Raw genomic sequence first — 21,029 nt, 5'->3', positions numbered from 1 at the left:
ACAAAATTTACTCCTCGTTGTAATTACATCTGTTGAATTAAAAGTATAGAATTCTTAACCTCAAACTTTCAAACTTTACTTCAACTATACATCATCAAATAAAAAAAGATATGTTAATGTCAATAACTTTACAAATGCATCACAATAAAGCGAGGTGCTTAAAGCCTCAGAAATAAAGCCAGTAAATTCTGTATTTAAGCCACTTAAGCCTAAACTAAAAGCCTGCATAAATAGATATATTAAAAAGATGTCAGAATATTGATGTGAATCTGTATGAGGGGGGGATATCCTCTATCTGATCTCTGTAAACCTGCCTCTTTGGTGCATCAGATGCTTAAAGCAACTACATAAGTAACAATAAACTGAAAACTTGACATCATCTAACTACTAAGTCCCTGTAAGATAACAGTCTAACAACCCCTGCATTAGTTTTTTTAGCCAGTGTCAGGACTTGAGGAAAAAGTATCCTTAACAGTAACCATGAACCTTTGCTGTGTCTCGGCACCCAGCAGAGAGAACTGTGATAATGCCTCTTAAATGCTGGCTTGCAATCTAGCAATCCTCAAAAGACTAAGAAACTCTTTTGAGGTAGGGTGAAATATTTTTTTCTTCTGATGCCTCTAACCGGCTCGTTCTTTTGAAACCAGGAGAAAAGGACCTGTGCTCAGAGACTAGCCTCGGGGGGCTGGAGCCAAAATTAAACCCTTCCCGTCTCCTTCGCTTTATCACTGTTAGGAGCAGACTGCAAGCAACCATGGAGCACACCCATCTACATTTACACACACACATTCAAACGCATACACACAGGGTTAACTGCCATGCTGGCTGGCACTGAGGGTGTGAGCCCCTCCACCCTCCTTCTTTGGGCTGGCTGCCAAAGATGCCCCCTGTCCAAAAATACACACACACACACACACACACACACACACACACACACACACACACACACACACACACACACACACACACACACACACACACACACACACACACAAATCCCTGGCTTAGCCTCAGCCCAGTGCTGGGATTACCGGATTAGAACTCTATTCCATTATCTCCCCACACTATACAGTATATACACACACACACACACACACACACACACACACACACACACAACACACACACACACACACACACACACACACACACACACACACACACACACACACACACACACACACACACACACACACACACACACACACACACACACACACTGTCTTGGCCAGAGAGCAGAGGCTGAAGACAGACGCACAGTGTCAATCACAACACATGACATTTTCACACGAGAGGATACAGTTACAGTTTGGCCTCACGGTGCAGAAGAAAACCTGTCTTTACATTATTATTGGGCAGCATGGTGGAGCTGTTATTATTAGGACTCCATCTGCAAATGACCTGAGCCCTGAGCATCTGTGACAGCGAGCAATACACATGCTGAAGTGTCCTTGGGTACCACATTGAATCTCTATTAACTTTGAAAAATCTGTTCCATAGCTGACCTTGAACTCTGACCTTTGACCTCAGTGAGCAGGAAGACAGACAACAAAAAAAACAGAAAGCAGAATTTCTCCTTCAAGCTCTCAAAGGCATTGAATAATCCCTCAAGGACGAAAACATACAAAAACACACAATGGTAAAGTAAGAACTTAGAGCCGCACAGTTCTGGGAAAAAATAAAAATAAAAAAATCACATGAATCCCCCCAAAAAAGTGAAAACATACAACACCTTCAGTCCTTAGATCCTCAGGCTCAGAATTCAGATCACTTTTTCTAATAATTTCTATAGAATCAGAAATCATGGAGCTGCGAAGTGAGGAGAGATTTTGGGCGTCCCAGGTACCAAGTTCTTTTTCTCCGCTGAAATTTTTGAATTTTTTTAATCAAGCAGAAATGACAATGTTTTCATCTTCTCAAAGTGAATCTGCTTTTCTCCGTTTTATATAATATCATGATATATCATCAACGGTTCTGGACTGTTGGTTGGATAAAGCTAAAAAAGACGTGAGTTTGGATATTTTTCACTGACATTTCATAGATTAAACAATTAATCAAGAACATATTTGGCAGATTAATCAATAATGACACGAATCCATACTTCCAAGGAACAACTGTGTCACAAAGTATTCAGCTCTTTGATGATAAGTTGAAGGTACAAGTCTGTGTACATACAAACTTCGAGAGGTAAGTGAACTACAACTCCCAAGGTGCATTTTCAGTCAGTAAGTAAACAATCACCGAGCTTAAAGTTCTGCTGCGTGAGCCAGTAACAGCAAGTAGAAGCTAAAGATAACACTGCTGAGGAAACAGAAAACACCTTTATATACCGACTCCGTTTTGTTCCCAACTAGAACGACAAAGTGTTTTGAAGCCGCTACACTGACTGGCTTCTTTTCCATAGCAACAGAACTGTTGTGTTTAGGGACGTCCACCAAACTGATAAACAAAACATAATTTCCTCTTGCAGTAATTAAAACAACATAAACCTGCCTGGTTGTTGCATTAGCCAGAAGAGTCATATGATTCTGTAGGAATTAAGTAACATTAAAGATATCAATGAAAGAACAACTTGAGATGGGAATACAGAATGGAGACAAACAACAGTGGCTCCTCCCACTTCACAATAAAAGCATTGCCTCTCTAATTTTCTTGCACTTGTGAGAGCCTGTCATGTATGATGATGCACTGTATCAGGCTCTGTGTGGTCAGGCAGCATCACACTGTACTTTGTGATGATGTTTCAGGTGGTTGGGGAAGTTAGATCTGTTTTTATTTCTAAACTCTGTCTTGTCATATATTGAGGCAACTTCAGAAATTAGTCTAAAGCCGAAATGAATAGTTGATTGATCATTATTAGGGAGTTATTTTTTACAAGTAAAAATGTCAAATATACCATAGGTGCAGTTTCTAAATTGAGAGAGTTAGCTGCTTTTCTTTGTTTTATGTGATAATAAACTGATCATCTTCAGGTTTTGAGGCGTTGCTGAGACAAACTCACCTTAAGCTCTAGGAAATCATTTATTTCACTATTTATATGTTTATATATTTAATTTACATTTTATAGGCCACACATTTCATTTCAAGTAATCCAGAAAATAATCTTTAATTTTACCTCTACTCCCTGCTAACACAAATATGAATTGAAATTATGATTTTAATGTGATTATTAGTACAGTTACATTGCCTCTGGTGAGCCTGTATCTCTGGTCTAGTATCATTCTTTCCAAAGTTTCATCCATGAAACTGCTAATGATTTAACTGCTTGGCCAAATGTCCTTGAGGTGCACACCATCCTCTACCTGATCTTGTGGACGCCACTTCAAGATTCTCCTACACACTTGACCTCGCTGTAAACTATGCATAGTTTTTTTTTTTTTTTTTTTATTTATTTATTTTTTTACATGTGTGCCTCAGGCGGGCATACAAAGAAACAAAACCTTGATTCCACACACTGTGTAAAGACAGTGGCTGTTTGTAAGAAGAAAGAAGTGGCAGCATGCAGAGCCCATCTGTCACTTACGTAGTCATGGAAGGCCTTGGCCTCACTGGAGTGCTCGCATGTCTCCCTTCGGTCTGGAGCCGCACAATACAAATCCCAGAATACGCTGAAATGGGAGGGGAGGGTGGTGGTGGGGGGGAGAGAAGAGGTCAAAGGTTACCAAACAGAGCAATACAAGCAAATGTGTAACAGCTATTCATAGCCCATTCACACTCTCTCACTATCTCCATAGCGCTCTTAAACTGCCTCTTACACACTTGAGCATCATTGTAAGAGGGACACAATGCCAGTGTCGCCCCCTCAATCAACCTCTCACTCACTCAGAATACATACATACACACACACACAAACACACACACACACACACATACACACACACCAATACTTTCATGGAGCTTTCATTGACTGGATCCATTTTTCACCTTAACTTAAACTTTTATTGCCTCAATACTCAGAATACCCTCCTGTACAAGTGTTGACTGGTAAAGAGTCTCATTGTGAAGGAATTTGCTCATCATTTGATCCATGCAAGAATAGACAACTAGAGCTGACACACACATATACATAAACATTTTCCATACAAGTTTCTGTTTCAGTCTCTTTGGACGCCCTAAGTGGAAAAACACCAACACACACACACACACACACCTAACAACGCTAACTGCCTGCGTGCTACCTGTCTAAGAGGTCTTAATTCAATCAGCCTTTGTGCATTGATTTAGTGGAAGTGCTATAAACGGAGCGAAACAGCGACTCAGCTAACAAGAGGACTAATCAGACAGCCACTTCACGTGTCCTGGCAATCTGCAATGCACACAGACATGTTGAATCCCAAACATCTGGAATTTTTCATACACTTCTGTACTTCATAAGACAGTCATATTTTGGGAGGCTCGGATCAGTTCAACAGTCCAGCTCATCTCGAGCTCCAGTCGTGAGCTATTTGAGCACATCAAGTGGAATTTATGGGATATTTTGACCTCGAAACTCAACTTATACTCTCACTTAACCTTCTTCCATAAGAAGGTCAAAGTGTGTGGTTAAGCTACAGAGGAGCGCACATGATAAGTGTGTGAGTGTGTCACTGAAGGACACATCAACTGGGGGAAATGCTAAGTTACTGGTCTTAAACTTAAACCTTTCAGTCAAAAAATGATGATTCAGTCTCTCTAAAGTCCAGACTAGTGGGCGCATAGTTAAAAGATGAATGTGTGTTAAGAAGAGAACATTATCACTTGGCTTTTAAGAAGCCTATACAAGACAACATTATTATATACCTTAATTTTTTTTTTTTTTTTACAATATTTCTCAGAGTGCAAAGAAAGAACCTCAAGGTTTAGGTCCATAATCAAACAAGAACATCAAACTTATTCTTTAGATTTACAGAGGCTCGTATGCTTTCAGATTATTATTCTATTCCTTCATTTTCTTTTTATTAAAACATGTCCTTGGTCTCATATTGCTGATGGTGCTCTATAGTCCTGACGTTCATTCTTCTGACTCAGCAGAGCCACCCCCTGAGGTGAAAGTTACACTGTACTTTTGAAGACCATTTAAGGGTATATTTACAAGTCTGTAATTTTACATCCACAGGTTTTTAAAACATTTGTTCCATTGTAATATGTACAGTGCTCATTTCAGTGCAGTGTCATTCAGCATCACAGTGAATCTATTCTAAATCCAGTGCCACAGTTTTTGGAGCCGACACTATTCTCTGCTCTTCCCGACGTTTCCTTAAAGGGAACAGTAAATGATCACATCTCAAACTACTATTACTATTAGTTACCAATAGTATTAGTACTATTAGTATTTTCCATGATAAAGTTTTAGACAATTGTTCACCTCCTAATTGATGACTTCTGACATTTTGATTTGTGAAGACTTAAAAATGTTTAACATTTTGCTATAATGTCAGGTGCTTTAGCTCTGGTGAGTTAGATTTTATTCGTTTTTTTAATTCACTTAAAGGATAAGGAAGGTATTATACTATATATCATTACTGACAACAAATCCACTGAAAAGACCATAACCAACAAATATTGGTTCTCATAACACGTATTGCAGAAAAAGTAAGAATTTTAGACATTTAAAAAAAAAAAAAAAAAGAAAAGAAAAAAAAAGGAAACTGAAATATAATACATTGACGTAAGCATTCTGACCCTTTATTCAGTACTTAGTTGAAGCACCTTTGGCAGAATTACAGCCTCAAGTCTTCTTGGATATGACGTGACAAACTTTGCACACCTGGATTTGGTGATTTTCTGCCATTCTTCTCTTCAGATCCTGTAAAGCCCTGCCAGCTCACAAGGGGATCGTCAGTGGACAGTAACTTTCAAATCTATTCAGCTTTCCCTCAACCCTGACCAGTCTCCCCGTCCCTGCTGCTGAAAAACACCACTACAGTATGACGCCTCCACCACTGTGTTTCACCATTGGGATGGTAGTGGGCAGGTGATGAGCGGTGGCTGGGTTCCTCCAGACATGATGCTTAGAATTGAGGCCAAACAGATCAATTTTGGTTTCATCAGACCAGAGAATCTTGTTTCTCACTGTCTGATAGTCATTTAAGTGCTTTTCTGCAAAGTTTCACTGGGGAGAAGCTTTTGTCTGGCCACTGCCATAAAGCGATAAAGTGATGGTTGTGCCTCTAGAAGTTTCTTCCATCTCCACACAGGATCTCTGGAGCTCAGGCAGAGTGACCATCAGGTTCTTAAGTCACCTCTGTTACCAAAGCCCTACAAGTTTGGCCGAGCAGCCAGCTCTAGGTAGAGTCCTGGTTGTTCCAAACTACTTCTATTTAAGAATGATGGAGGCCACTGTGCTCTTGGGAAATTTCAACTTTCGTTTTTGTATCCTTTCCCAGATCTGTGCCTTGACACAATCCTGACTCTGAGCTCAGCAGACAGTTCCTTCCTCATCAGGGCTTGGTTTTTGCTCTGATATGCACTGTCAGCTGTGAGACCTTATATATAGACAGGTGTGTGCCTTTCCAAATCATGTCCAATCAGTGGAAATTACTACAGGTAGACTCCAATCAAGGTGCAGAAATATCTCAAGACATGATCAAGGGACATGGGAGGTACCTGAGCTAAATTTAAAGTGCCATAGCAAAGGGTCTGAATACTTGATATGAAAGTGATATTTAAATTTTTCCTTTTGCAAAAATGTCTAAAACTCTGTTTTCACTTTGTTTTATCGTCTACACTCAATATCCCATAATGACAATTTCCGAAAACATAAAAGTGATAAAAGTGAAAGGGTCTGAATACTTTGTGGATGCACTGTAACCGATTCCTCTGTTCCATAGAGCTCCATTGTCGTACAAGAATTATTAAAGACACGTAAATGAGCCACACTGTTGCATTGGGTGAAATGTTTTGTTTTTTTTTCGTAATGATGAACATGGGCACTGTATTTTATTCAAATCGAGTCAAACCCTACACACACCATCCTGCTGCCACACAAATTTGCCACTGCAAATAGTCGCCAAAAAAGACACGATTCACTTATGTATGAGTAACTTTTACTAAAAAATACAGTGCCCAACTGTTTAAGGAAATTATTTAACCTTTTTAGTAGGAATGAATGGGCTTTGAGAGCCCCAGACAAGTTCGGGAAGTCAGAGACCATCAAGAGATGGACTAACACATAGTTTGGTGTTTTCATGGGATTTGTTGACAATCAGAAAAATAGAAAATATCACCAGCCGAAAAAAAAATTGCTGACAAAATTAATTAGCTGAATCTGATGTTAAATGTGTCAGGAGCCTTTTCTTTTCTGCTCGGATTATCTTCTGACCTGGCTCAGACTCTTGAGAAGGGCTCGATTCAATTCTCAATACTACAGTCATATACCTGCATGAAGTGGACTTAACTCAGTTCAACCTTTATAGTAATCTGCTAAAGGTAAAGGATTTAGTATCATTAGAACCAGGAGTCATTCCTCAGTGATAAAAAAAGTACATTTACATCTACTGGTTCCTCAGTAAGCAGCATCATATATCATTACTTAAAATAAGTCAGCTTGGGTTTAAAAATTATGATAAATGATGGATTACTGACCAACTCCATGTAACTGCATTGTATTACAGTAAAATGTGTTGTGCAAGTGTAAGTGCATCCCTTTCCTGATGTCTCCCAAAAACCAGACTTCTTCTTCTACTGTGCATGTAAACAGAGTCCAAAAACAAGTGAAACGGCTGATCAGTGCTTAAGGTGCTGCTGACCCTAAAGGTCAAATCTTAGCCAAGGGCAGAAATGACACGGGGGAGGGGGAGGAAGACAGCAGAGGGAGAGGTGACACAAAGGGAGCTGGAATGCAATGGGTTAATCTGCCAAGAATCCCTCTCCCACGTGAACAAAGGAGAAAAGTGGGAGGTGGGGGGAACACAAAGGGTGACGAGAGGGTGAGGAGGGGGAGGGGAGTGTGTGTGTGTGTGTGTGGGGGGGTCCATTCCCTAACCATCTGGATCCATTGTTTCAGGAAGGGGGGTGAAGGATGCAGAGCTGGAGGAGGGGAGAGGGTAGAAGACGGGGAGGGAGGGGTCACGCCCGCGATGAGTCTGGTCAACCCCAAGACTGAGACTGTGCCAGACCCCCCACCTATAGAAGTCATTTTTATAATCACAAATGAGGACGAGCGCCATCAGATAAATTTAAATATCGTATTTTTCCAGGCACCTGAATATTTGAATGTTTATGTATAACATGAGTTTCATACATTGAAAGTTGAATTATGCCTCTTTAATGAGCCACCACACCATGAAGCTCTAATGACGCTACTGTTTGTGCATATGACAGTAATGAATTATGTAGGGTGGGGAAGGACACTAGAGCCCTATCAATGAGTGTGTATGTGGTGGGAGAGGGAATCCACAGTGTCAGACATTTACTGTAACATCTGTTTACACACTGTGGTAAATAAAATGGATAGGATTATCAAAACAAATAAAGGAAAAACAGAGAAAAGTAGCAAAACTTACCACCACCACGAATGGAGGAATCCAGGGGGCTCCCCTAATGTAATATTCTTCTCCCATCGAATCTGCAGGAGGAGAGGAGAGGAGAGGAGAGGAGAGGAGAAGAGCAGAGGAGAGAAGAGAGAAAAGTCAGTTGCAGCCACTAGAGAGAGGATTATGTCTGCAGGTCCAGGGGTTAAGAACATATAATCAGTCAGTCTCAAACTGTCAATGGCCTCGGACGTGAAGATAGGCATCTTTCTGCCTCTGCCGATTTCCATCTCCCGGTCACTCTTTGCTCTGTCCTGTTCCTCTTTTTACATGTGAAGTACATTCATGAATCCAGGGAATAACTCGCTCATTTATTGTTAGCCTGTCTGAACCCAAAACGGGGGAGTTTTGGAGGCTTGGAAGTGTATACAGACAACACAATACCTACATAAGTTACATCAGTTGTTTTGACACCCAGGACTCACCGTGGCCAACAGTGAGCATGATCTGGTGTAACTTTATAGAATTTCCTTATGAAATATTCATGCAACACCTTGCACTCTAATCATGTTTAGCATGTTTGCACTGACAATGTATGACTGAAAGGGCTCAAAGATAGCATAGCCTCTATAGCATGCTTATATTAAATGCAGCTTTAGTAATGAAGAAAGCTCTTTTATATTCCATATAGGTTGTTTGTCCGTACCCTCTGATACGGCCTATAGGAGCGGTATGGTTGTGGAACAAAAACTACATGCCTAGGTTTAAGGAAAGATCATGGTTTCAGTTTAAATAAGTATTTAAAGGTTAAGAAACGTTGTCGTCATGGTTACAATAATAAACACATGGTTAAAGTTATAGAGAGATTGTGGCCATGATTAAAAGAAACTATGCTGACTGTCAGTTTGACACAGGAAACGAGCAGCAGTCTCTCGTGTTAAAGTCCAATGTTTCAGTGACCCATCCAACCACCCTGACCTCCTCACTCTGCTGACTTTGACACTGTATACCTGTGGTGGGCGAAGGCCCTCCCCTCCCCGGCCCCTCACTGGACTCTACCCTGCCTCTGAATGGCTAATACTCTGTTAGGTTTAGGCATGAAGAGTGGCGATTGGTTAGGGTTAGGCGTAAGAATATGAGGCCAAGTCTATCAGAGGCAGAGTAGGGGTGGCGCTGTTTAACAATGTCACCTGAACTTCCTTCTTTATTCCTCTCATAATTACCACAGCCACAAACAGTCATTTTGGGGACTCACATTACCATTAGATGTCTCTTAACAACAAAACATATTATGGGTCATAATAAGCTGCATACACCAACGGCCTCCGGGATAATCTTTTTTTAAAGGGAGGACAGTTTCTTATTTTCATAAGTTAGTATCGAGGCCCATGTTTCAAGAGACGCATGTTTGATCAGCACAGGATAGGATTGGTTTAATCAAGATTTTAACAGAGTGGAGCTACAAATGCCATCTTACCTCAGACAGGAAGGTCTGTGCAGACTTCTGTGCTCCCACATGTAGCAGGTACTCGTACACATATAACGCTAACCTGAAATGCAGAGGGGAAAAAAATGTTAGTGATCAAATTCAGTTTCCTTCTTTCTCAAAACTGCTTTTATGTCAGACTCTTCCTATTTGCACTAAATTCTCCCTATTTTGCATTTTAAGATTATATTTTTTGGTGGCTGCCCAGAATCCTGCAAACACACCACAAGTGGGCACCCAGGAGCAGACCTACCATAGCAACTTTCAACCAAATAGCCCCAGAAACTAGACACCCCTGAAACCCCCTTGATTTTTACCACAGCTGGAAACCTATTAAGATTTGCTATTAACAGACCAATAATGGATTAAAAATGGCTTCATGGTTTTGCTTGAAATAACAGAGTCACTTCTTTTAAATTTACTGTTGTGTGGCTATGATGTTTGATGGCATGCTAGTAAAGAGACAAGCAGAGGTGGCAAGAGTGACTGAAAATGGTAGAAAAGGCAAGATCCCACAGGCTTCTCTGCACACAGCTGCCTAGCTAGCTTCTACCAATAGCCAGCGTGTGAGGCGTTTAGGGAACACTGGTTAATTGCAGCAACAGAAAATAACCTGGGTTACATCCTTGCCCTCTAAACTGCAGGAGTCTCTGCGTGCCCATCGGTCACACGCCATGCCACCCACCACCACAAGTAAATTCTCAACCTGTGGGAAACACTATAAATGATAACAGTGGTTAAACAGTGGAGCTTTTGCTCCTCAGCCCCATGCATGCCTTTTTCCAACTCCTACACTGTGTTCAGACTTAGAAATAATAAAACTGTTGCATTGACGCTGAAAACCTATGTAGGCCCACACATAAAACTGATCAGGAATCGATAAAGAATCAGATCGACAAGCAGAAACGATAATGGCACTGGTATCAATAAAATCTTATCAATCCCTGTCCGTAGGAAAGCTTCTGGGTACCTCTAAACTTTCCTGCGTTACTGGAAAATTTCCTACAATCAAAAAGAGCCATGTAATCTCATCAGCGCCTCTGAAGCCAGTATGGTTTTTCCAACACTGCCCCTACAAAGCCCAGGTGTCAAAAGTCCTCAAATCACAACAGAACCTAAAAAACACTCATTGGCTTGAATGACAAATATATGTTCTGACTGGATGCACAAGATACTGACAGGAATAGCTGTAGTTGATAAGGATTCCCACTAATTCCAACATTTTAAAAGCTCTCGTCAGAATATTTTTTTTTTTCTTTTTTTAAAATCACTGCTATCATAACAGGCCAGACACACTTGAAAATGGCAATCCACCAGGGTCTATTAACAGACACAAGAACCATGCTGTGGAGTGGGGAAACCCCCATTGGCCCAACATTGTACTCCTAACTCCTTCACTTAGCAGTGTTTAATAGGCTGTTAATGGACCATCAATCGACCGGCAGCGTGGATATGACAGTGTCCTGTGTGCCGAGAGCAGACAGTCCTCTGACAGGCCAATAAGGTCCTAATGAGAAGGACAGTAGCTCAGTGTCATCGTCCCCATCATTAGTCAATGTACTGATCAATGAAACATGGTTTTGAGATAATCAGGCTGTTGTGCAGTTTGTTTTTAACCACCGACTGACTTTTTGCCTTTTCAGCACTGTCTTTTCTTGGACTGCTGTTGAATGGTAGGGGGAAGGTAATGTCTATTAAAACGCATTAAGTGCCTTTAAGTTTATTAAGATGATATATAGTTGTATAATAAAAAGTTTGGATAGGAAGCTGATAAGCTCTGACTGACTCATCATGTTTTGAAGAAATAAAATAGGATAAGTTTTAATAACTGCACTCAATTTGCCAATGATGAACGTATATATCCATTTCTGCATCATCTGCTCCTAGTGACAAAGTGAAACCTTGGGGTGCATTTATGGAGAATTGTACAACAGCCTTTTGTGAAAACAGGCCACATGTGAGCGAATATGGGGAACTCCTTACAAGAGAGAACTCCAACTGGAATCTTACAAGTAATCAATTGAAAGATTAATCTGAAACCATTTTGATCTTTAATCAACCTTTTAAGTCATTTGTTTCTAAATGGGTTTCTACACTAACACTAACTTATGATTAGTGTTTTCTATGATTTTTATTGTTCTGCGTATGTGTTTTATGAATGCACATTTAGAAACAAGTGTCGCAAATTAGCTGCAGTTATGAATGTTATGATATATGGCATTAGTCTGTTTAGTTAATAGTCTATGTGTGTGTCCCTGTAAAAATAACCATAAATAAATGAGCACAACATAAATGTCTACATGGGGGACAGTAAAGCACTGCACACTTTTCTTTGAGAGTCAAGCCTAAAACGCACTTGTGTTTAGTTGCTATTTCTGCTAAGTGGTTGAAGTCAAGATGAAGATGAGGTGAGCACATGGAAGCAAGAGAAATGCCAACAGCTGCTGGAGTGTGTTGTGATGGAGATGTGATCTGTGCATGACCTGCTCTTATTACTAATGGTAATTCTAAATTAATGTTTATATGCATTGTTAGTATGCAAATTTAGACTATAAAAGATATGAATAACCAAATAGACAGTAACTGTAGTATGAAGCCTATGGTCGCAACATGATCACACCTTGTCCTTCACACAGAAACAATAACAGGTTATGGGACATTTTCTTTACAGCAGGAGGGGTGGTGCTTTTGAAACAGTGAAAATTCAAAACCTGAGAACAACAAACTTGTCACCGAACTCGCTTATATTCATCTGCAAACTTTCAAGGCTGTTCACAAACATCCCACACAACATGGACAGTGAAATATCCATCCCAGGCCAAAAACTCCTGATCATTATGAGTGCTCTTCAGCTGCCCGTACACAGTATATCCTTTTTCACACCAACTGTAGTTGAATGGGTCAATGCACAGCATTTGACCTGGCATCCCGCTGACCTCAGCTAAGCATAGGTTAGACACTACTTTGTTGAACATACTTTTGTGTTAAGTTAAAGATGGGAACTTCATTTAAAATTATTAATATTTACCCCACCCCCATAACAGAAAAAAAGTTAGCCTGCAAGAGAGAGACTGAGCATCCAGAGAAAACTGAAACTGAAACTTTTCTTGGTACTTGCATAATCTAATTCTTTGTAATTCTATAGTTTATCTGTAACATGCATTGAACAACCGTTGCAGACACGAGTCTCTGTGTAGGATGACGAGCACAGATTAACATCTGACAAAGGTCTTGTGCTATGAATAGGTCAGTTGCTAGATGAGCGTAGCATTTGGTACACACGCATTTGGTTAAAAGCAGGCCATCCTGCTCGGAAAGTAATAAATAGCTGAGGGTGTGCCCCTCTTGCAGATAGTTGCCAAGATAAGAAAACATACATGAGCAAGCAGACATCCAGACATGCAGATGAACAAACAAACACAGCAGAAGTGGCCTTGAGTTCTAAGCTTCCTGGAGGGATTTACGCTGGTTAATAATATTCAACTGTAAATAAATCTATCATACTGCGCAAGAAAAACATATCCACCATCAGGAGTACAACCTGGCTGCATCCACTTGTTTAATTCAACACAGACAGTGGGACAGATTGGTCATTTCACAAATGACCGATGTTCTTAAGAGGCTGAAGACTGCAGTTCTGATATCACACACACACACACACACACACACACACACACACACACACACACACACACACACACACACACACACACACACACACTTTAGACAGGGGAATCTGACCACTTTCTGAGGCTCCCAGCAATTTGTAGGTCACAAAGCTCTCTGTGACCGCTGGTGTAGAGTGTAAGTCACTGCCACTTGCAGGTCAGTGTAGTACTGGACCACACATACACCTGCACAGCACACACACATACACACACACACCTGGAGCATTTTTACCTATGCACTTTGCTGGTTACTAATTACATCTACAGTACAAGTCCTTGCATCTGCACAGGTTGAAATGCCAGGGAAAAGCTCACAGGAAGCTTAAGGATAAAGCAAGAGCTTCAGTTGATACTGTTGCATCACCCTGAACACTGCCAGTTTACCAACTTGCTTACATATACAATCCTCTATAGGAGTTTGACTAGCAAGGAATAGTTAAAAACTTTGTCCTTTGTCTGGGGATATGAGGATCACACTGCAGATCCCCCCCCAAGAGGCCTTCAATGAAATTTTTATGTGTGGTGTGTGTGTATGTGTGTTTTTGTGTGGGTTGCAAAAGGGGCTGCGTGTGTGTGCACCTGGCCTACTGCATTATTAAAGCTCAGAAGCTAGCTCATAGAAAAGGAAGAGAAGTTTGAGGAGAAGAAGAAGAGGGAGAAGCTATAGGCTAGCGGAGTACAGAGAGAGGAGAAAAAATAGTTTTGACTGGAGCATAAGAGGGGGCATGCCCCATTTTTATAGAGGAAGAAACAGTAGGTGGTACAGAGGATCAGAGGAGCAGTCAAGTCGTGATGGAGAGGGAAAAAAGAATGGTGGGGGTTGATTTTGACAGCCAGAATGTGAAATTATAGTCAAAAGGAAAGGTAAAAAATCTGAAAGATAGCTCCAGCCGCCCTTAATTCAGAGTTTTTAAGGTTGTATGGCCTGGTGACACCAAAGTTTTACATCGCTTAGCTGGAAATACACTCTACTCGCTTCAGATTTCTGCACTTTCCCATCCTTTATTATGCTTAAACTAAAAATTTTTCCACACCATGTGAGGTGACCTCCTGACCTCCTTCCCCGCCATTCCCTCTTATGTTCTGAGAGGGGACATCAGTGCGTGCATACACTTAATCCCATAGAGTGAGAAATCTCCCTGATGTACACCAATGGCACACCTGACATCCTGCCTGAGGCTCCCGACAAAACCCCCTCTTTAAACATGGATGAGTCTGCCCACCATATCTCCCTCTCTTCTGTCTCTTTCTTTCTCCTCTATCTCTCTCAACTCTGACGCAAAGCTGAGAGCAGCTGCTTCAGTCTGTCTCAATAATTCAACACTGAAGCGAGGGATGAGGACTTTGAGGAGCAGCAAAAGGATGGGAAGCGAGAGTCAGGAGGCAGATGAAGACAGGCATTAGAAGAAGCCTAAAGAATAAAGAATATGGGTTCACAAAAGAGCCATGGTGGGGGTGAGCTTAAGGTAATGACGTGCCTGCTGATCTTCATGCAAACACATAAGACTGTGACAATTCTGTCCCGCTTCAGTTCCCAAAATCTGCTGACTGGTCCAGCGAGTCAGAAAGTGAGCTTTTACTGGTGTTCAACCCATCCACTGTGAGGAATAAAGCCATAAGCGTACACTTATGTGGAGGATCTTACCTCTTATTTACCTCTAGATTATTCAACTGTAATGTACCAACTACTATCATACACTATTAACACAGCACAGGGCTCTAAATCAATCAAATCTAACAAAGTTTGATGAACGCATGTACAGGTCTTAGGTGGCTTTGTTAACAGTGGCTATCAGCAAATGAAGTTCGCTGCAGATACTGGCTTCTATTTCAGAACTAGTGCTTAAAGATTTGTGAAGCATATTTCAGATTAATTTGAAAGCCCTGTGGCTTGTTAAAGTGTCGGTAACCGGGCGGCATGTATCTCCTGAGCGAACAACAGGCATCGAGACAGAGGCATGCAGACAAAGGGATTGGAGGGCTACAGCTCTCGAAGCTAACACCACCTAAGTTTTCTGACAAAACAGCCATTGAAAAGCCTGCCTTTGGGTTTATTAAAGCAAGCGGTGGCAGGAGTTACAAGCAATTTATCCCCAGCAGTGGTTCTTACAACTCGGGGTGACTGAAGAAAATCTGTACGGGCCACAAAAGTTATGAGGAGCAGCTCCCCTTGCATGGGGGACCGTAGCAGTGTCTCTCCGCTGACCGAGCACACACACATGGATACAATGTAGCCAGCGCGTTTGGAGACAGAGTATCATTGTGGAACGTGGAACAATTGTAGAACAAGTTCCTGTGCCATTTTGTAACAAAGCCCCAAACAGCTGTATTCTATTTTTACCTGCTGCTTCAGCGGGGCGACACAAAAGCCAGCTAGCTACAATGCACAGCGTCACTCCAAACGCATTGTTCCCTCACACTGGGGCGAGGAGAGAGATGGAACTAAAGTGGGATCTCCATCAATGCTCCTCACAAGAGATATCAGCCCTGAGTGCACATTTACGCATTATTGCTGGAAACACGTGCAGCAACACTCCCGCTTGTGGAGGTGGTGCAACTTTAGTCGTTAAAACTGCCACTCTCTGTTTTGCATGAGAAAGAAACAAGAAAAACAAGAGTGAAACTGGCAGTGGAGCTAGCCGCCTGAGCTAACTTAGCAGTCATGCCTGTGTAGTTGGGAGGATGCAAGAGGCAGCGATACACGCAAAGTGGCAAACATAACGAATAAACTATCACGGCATCACTTTTGTAGCTTGCATGTTAACAAAAAGAGCTGGCAGAACATGCGCACCTCTGCTGAAGTGTCTGAGCTGCTTCACATCAGTTAGCAAGTTTAGCTACCTAGCACACTCTTCTTGGCTGGATCTCTGTTGTGACAGTGCAATAATTTACTTACTTTTCTCTTGCTTGACTATCGGAGGGGACCACAGCTCCTTTACCCTTGCCGTACATCTTGGAGGCTGTTCTGATACTTTATTTTATCCCACTCGACACCTGTCAAAGAAAGCTACCAGGAAAACCTACTATCTCCATAGCTACCCAGTTAGTGTTGTCTCCCTATCTCTCCCTTGCGCTCTCTTTGCTCCGGTTTCCTTTTTTTCTACATCCCCAACATTGCCCACAAATCAGGCAGGGTTTCAGCCGGGGGGAACTTGAAACAGTCCACTGGTGGAGCTTTTTTTTTTTCAATCGCTGTTCCTGGATTCAGCTCACGCCCCCCCTGTTGTGAGACGGTGGGGGCTTCTTAAAGGCACAGTGTCTCAGTTTTTGTCGACTTCGCTCAAGTTCAAGTTCTCTTCTGAAGGCCTTCAAGTTCAGATCTTACATTACAGTTGTGTTCATATAAACTGCTGAATTGCTAATACTAACTGCTATTACTGTTCTGACATCTTTATTCAACCACAATACGTATAGCTGTATCCTAATGGTACCTTTTGTTTTTGACCTAATGTCATACCAGAAGGGCACTTGATTGGTCCAAATTCTCACCCCCAGTTGGTTTATGTGCCCCTTAAGTGCCACTATGTTCAGCCCAAGTACCTATATCTAGTGTGGCCTTAGGGCAACCATGAACCTTGACCAGAAGTGCCTCATTATTTTTCACCCCGACCCTCAAACAGTCCGTGCAGACCACTGATTAAGGTTATTAACTTACCTGATTACATAACTGTAAATAGGGGGGGGGACCAAACTGGGGTCCAGGGACCACCAAGGATTCCAACAGAGGTGGAGGCAGTACATAACTAATTGAGGAAAAGTTTTAATTATGTTTTATTTAGGACTGATAGTTTAATTTTGTTCTGTTATTGAATGTAGAGGAAGGAGTGGATGTCTTAGAACCTATAGCAGACACCTACAGATAAAAGTGAACAGTATGGACAAAAGGTTGACTTTGTTTGTCCATTTCGTTCACCTCTTTTTCATTCTTATTGACTTGTAATCATTTTATTCAGTTTCATTCATTTGTATACCACGATAAGAGTTTAGTATATCAATATGCATTTGATCCAAACTGTAAACATACAAAATTACCACAACTAATGTACAAAATGATTGGTGCGGAAAAAAATCACACGCAAACTGTTGCCATTTATTTACAGTTTCTTGTAATAAAATCTAAAGATTTCATAAGCACATTCACAACTACACTGTAGATTCCTGTTTTGTTACTTCAGCATTAAAAACAGTAACGTAAAAACTAATACAATGATTTAATTCTTATGGTATCTGGTTTACTCTTTAAATAATTTGCTAGCATAAGGTTGATAGTCAAACAACAATTCAATCACAATTATAATAGTAACAGCATCTCCACATATATTTTATTTAGTATCCAGGTATGGAGCTGGCACTTGGTAGCGATGTATAAGTCTGTGTCATGTCCCTTTAAGAGTGTGTAGAGGGCAGTTGCAGAGTTTGTGTGTGCATATGTGTGTGTATATGTGTGTAAGGCAGGGACAGGCAGTGTGTTCTCTTTTCGTGCTACTTGCTGTGGGAAGGGCACAGCTGACTGTCTGTGTGCGTGTGTGTTTGTGCGCACACCGGTGTATGTATGTGTGGAGACAAGCGCATGTATTTGTGTGTACGTGAGAGAGAGAAAGAGAAGGGAAGATAGAGAAAATACATTTCTGTATATATATGGCCAGGCTTTTTTTTTTTTTACATGAGAATACAAAAACCTCACGATGAGCAGACATAGTATGGATTAATAGAGGAATAATATAGAGGAAGAAAAGACAGAAAGAACAGAAGTGAGGAGCATTTCCTTTATAAAAGGCAAGAATTTTCCCTGGTGAACTAGTATATGTTACATATAGCAACATGTACTGACAGATGCAGTAGACAAAGAATAACATGATTTTATAAGTGACATACTAAGAATGGACAATGTCATTACAATATGTATAAATTGCATGGTAGACACATAAAAACACAGAGCAAGAGTGAAAAAATACCTCAGATTTCTTTGTTTCATTTATGTGGAATTACTTACACATAGAGAGAGAATAATTGCCAGCAATTGGTCTGGCTGTGCATAGCCATTTTTTCTTTAATCTTAATCTTTTAATATTTGCATGTATTTCAGACTACATCCACACTAAACCTGTTCAATTTGAAAATGCTGTTTGACAGTAGGCTACATGTGAAAACAACATTCGTCCACACCGGCATTTTCAGGTTTAAGTAACGATCTCCATCCACACTGAAAAACCAAATCCATTAAATTAAAGTGGATTAATGTCTTCTTCTTTGTCTGAATAAAATCAGCAAGTGTAGCTATACTGTGTTATAATACAATCAAACTCACAATTTAGCTCTCATTGTGAGATTTCTTTTTAGCATAAAATAGCTATTTGAGCATCGATCATAAACATGACCTGTTCATCAGGTATTTCATGATCGCAAAGCTGTCTGAGAAAATATGAACATTTAATGATTACAAAGAGGTTTAGAACAGACTTGTCTTATCATTTTCCAAAAGTTTTGTTTTCCCCTATCCACACTAAAATGTGAGGCTGGATACCACTTTCAAAAAAAACAGACACCAGCACAGTGTGAACAGAAGACTGAAACAGTGAGAACAAGATGCATTTTTGAATTTAAATTTAGCAGGCGTAGTGTGAGAGAGAATGAGAACGAGAGAAAGTGATGGTGTAGGTATCTTTTAAGCTCTATAGACCACAAACTCTATCACTGTCTCATCATAGCACCGGTATTGATCCAAGAACCCAATGATCCCCGGGAACACTGGATCTTCCTCCTTTGCACAGAATAAACACAAGCAGTGTCATTGTGTGTTTCCTCTATTTCACCAAATGCAGATGAGCAGATAAGACTGTTAGTGTTTTGTCCACATTCTTAATTCCTGTCCATCCATCTTTCTCTCAACAGCACCGCCCCTCAATGGCATTTTCGTAGATGTACTTACTTGGCATGTTCAAATGATAATTTAGCACTTTGTACTATTCATAATACAACAATTCTCTATCATCTCATCATTTCATTTTTTTCCCCCTAAATTGTGAAAACATATGGAGATGATTTGGAAGCAGCTTGATCTTACGTTAACGATGTCAGTAATATATTACATAAAACTGACGATGATAGATCCAATCACATCTCTACTCAGATCTCACGAGACAGCCTCTGTCATCTCTCACAACCTCTTGTGAACCCAAACTGTGTTTCACAAGTGTTTGGTATGATGTAAGTGTCAAATATTTTTCTCTTTTTTTTTTTTTTTTTTTACTATGCTTGTAACCAAGTGTTTCGCTGTAAACTCAGTTCTGTTGTTGAATTTGAATGTTAGTTTGCCCTGAAATACAACAACTCTGGAGTCTTATTTGGTTTTCGGCACCTGGCATTTCTGCCCTACAAACTTCCATTATCATCCCTCTCTCCATCCCATCCTATCTCCATCCCTCTCTCGCTTCTCCCACTGGTATCATTCTCTCCATCTTGCCTCATCACTCTCTTCTTCCTTCTCTTCCACATCATCGTCCTCTCCTCTGACCCACTTTCCTGCCTTCTTGCCACTATCTCCCTCTGTTCTTGTTCGTGCACCCACATCCTTCATCTCTATCTCTCTCTGTCTCTTTCTCCTCCCCCCTTCCCCTTCTCCCTCCATTTCAGTCTTTCCTCTTCATATCTCCTGCTTGTGTTCATGCTTCTCCACCCTCACGCGTCCTCCTTCTGTTCTGTCTTCTTTCTGCTTCTTCTCTGCACCTCTCTCCTCCATTTCTACCTCTCATTTCCACCTCCTCCAGCACCTCCGCTCTTCCTCTACTTTTCTCCCCGGTGCATCTCCATCCCTCCATTCTTACACAGCCTCACTGAATATTCTCACTCTCACTTATTTTCTCCCATCTTCCATTCTCATTCTCTATCACTCTTACTCTTTTTTCTCTCATCCTCTACCTTCTCCCTCTCCCCTGCGCCCCTCTCCCTTGTCTTCCCTCCTCCTCCTCCTCTCCTCCTCCTCCCCCTTTCTCCTCCTTTCTCCTTCCACCATGAGTCATTTTGTGCTCTCTGTGCTCCCCTCACTACGCCACAGAGCCACTCAGGACAGACATTCATCAGCGGCCTGAGATGATAGATGCTGCTCACCACAGCTCCAGCAGCCAGTTAGCCTGGGGTGATGCCTTATGCATACAGATATCACCTGGCTAGCTGTAGTCTATAGCGCCTCAACCAGGATCGAATACACAAAAATGCTCCCAAGTTTGCACACACACGCACAGCGCTGCCTGGTGTCTAGGACTGGCTTTGTGTGGAAAGACAAAGTTTGGCGCATGTACGAATTTATTGATAAGTATACTTGCACTTTAATAAAGTGTATAAAAGTGTGCCGGCAATAGTGTTAGAATGGATTGTGTGTGTGTGTGTGTGTGTGTGTGTGTGTGTGTGTGTACATATGTGTGTGTG

General features: G+C 41.1%; 1 protein-coding gene across 2 annotated transcripts in view; it reads right to left on the bottom strand.

Moving 5' to 3' along the window:
• The window catches only part of zgc:110158 (uncharacterized protein LOC553590 homolog), a 40,879-nt gene extending 24,172 nt beyond the window's left edge, over positions 1-16,707 (bottom strand). For both annotated transcript variants that reach the window (XM_056393683.1, XM_056393684.1), the window contains exons 1-4: positions 16,501-16,707; positions 9,928-10,000; positions 8,484-8,545; positions 3,524-3,608 (exon numbers count right to left, since the gene is read on the bottom strand). In XM_056393683.1, coding sequence (XP_056249658.1) covers positions 3,524-3,608; positions 8,484-8,545; positions 9,928-10,000; positions 16,501-16,556 — 276 coding nt within the window. In that variant the 5' untranslated portion in view covers positions 16,557-16,707. The remainder of the gene's footprint in view (positions 1-3,523; positions 3,609-8,483; positions 8,546-9,927; positions 10,001-16,500) is intronic.
• Between the last annotated feature and the right edge of the window lie 4,322 nt (positions 16,708-21,029).

The sequence above is a fragment of the Seriola aureovittata genome, chromosome 13 (genome assembly GCF_021018895.1).
Source record: "Seriola aureovittata isolate HTS-2021-v1 ecotype China chromosome 13, ASM2101889v1, whole genome shotgun sequence".
Classification (NCBI taxonomy): domain Eukaryota; kingdom Metazoa; phylum Chordata; class Actinopteri; order Carangiformes; family Carangidae; genus Seriola; species Seriola aureovittata.
This window is presented reverse-complemented; position numbering and strand designations above follow the sequence as displayed.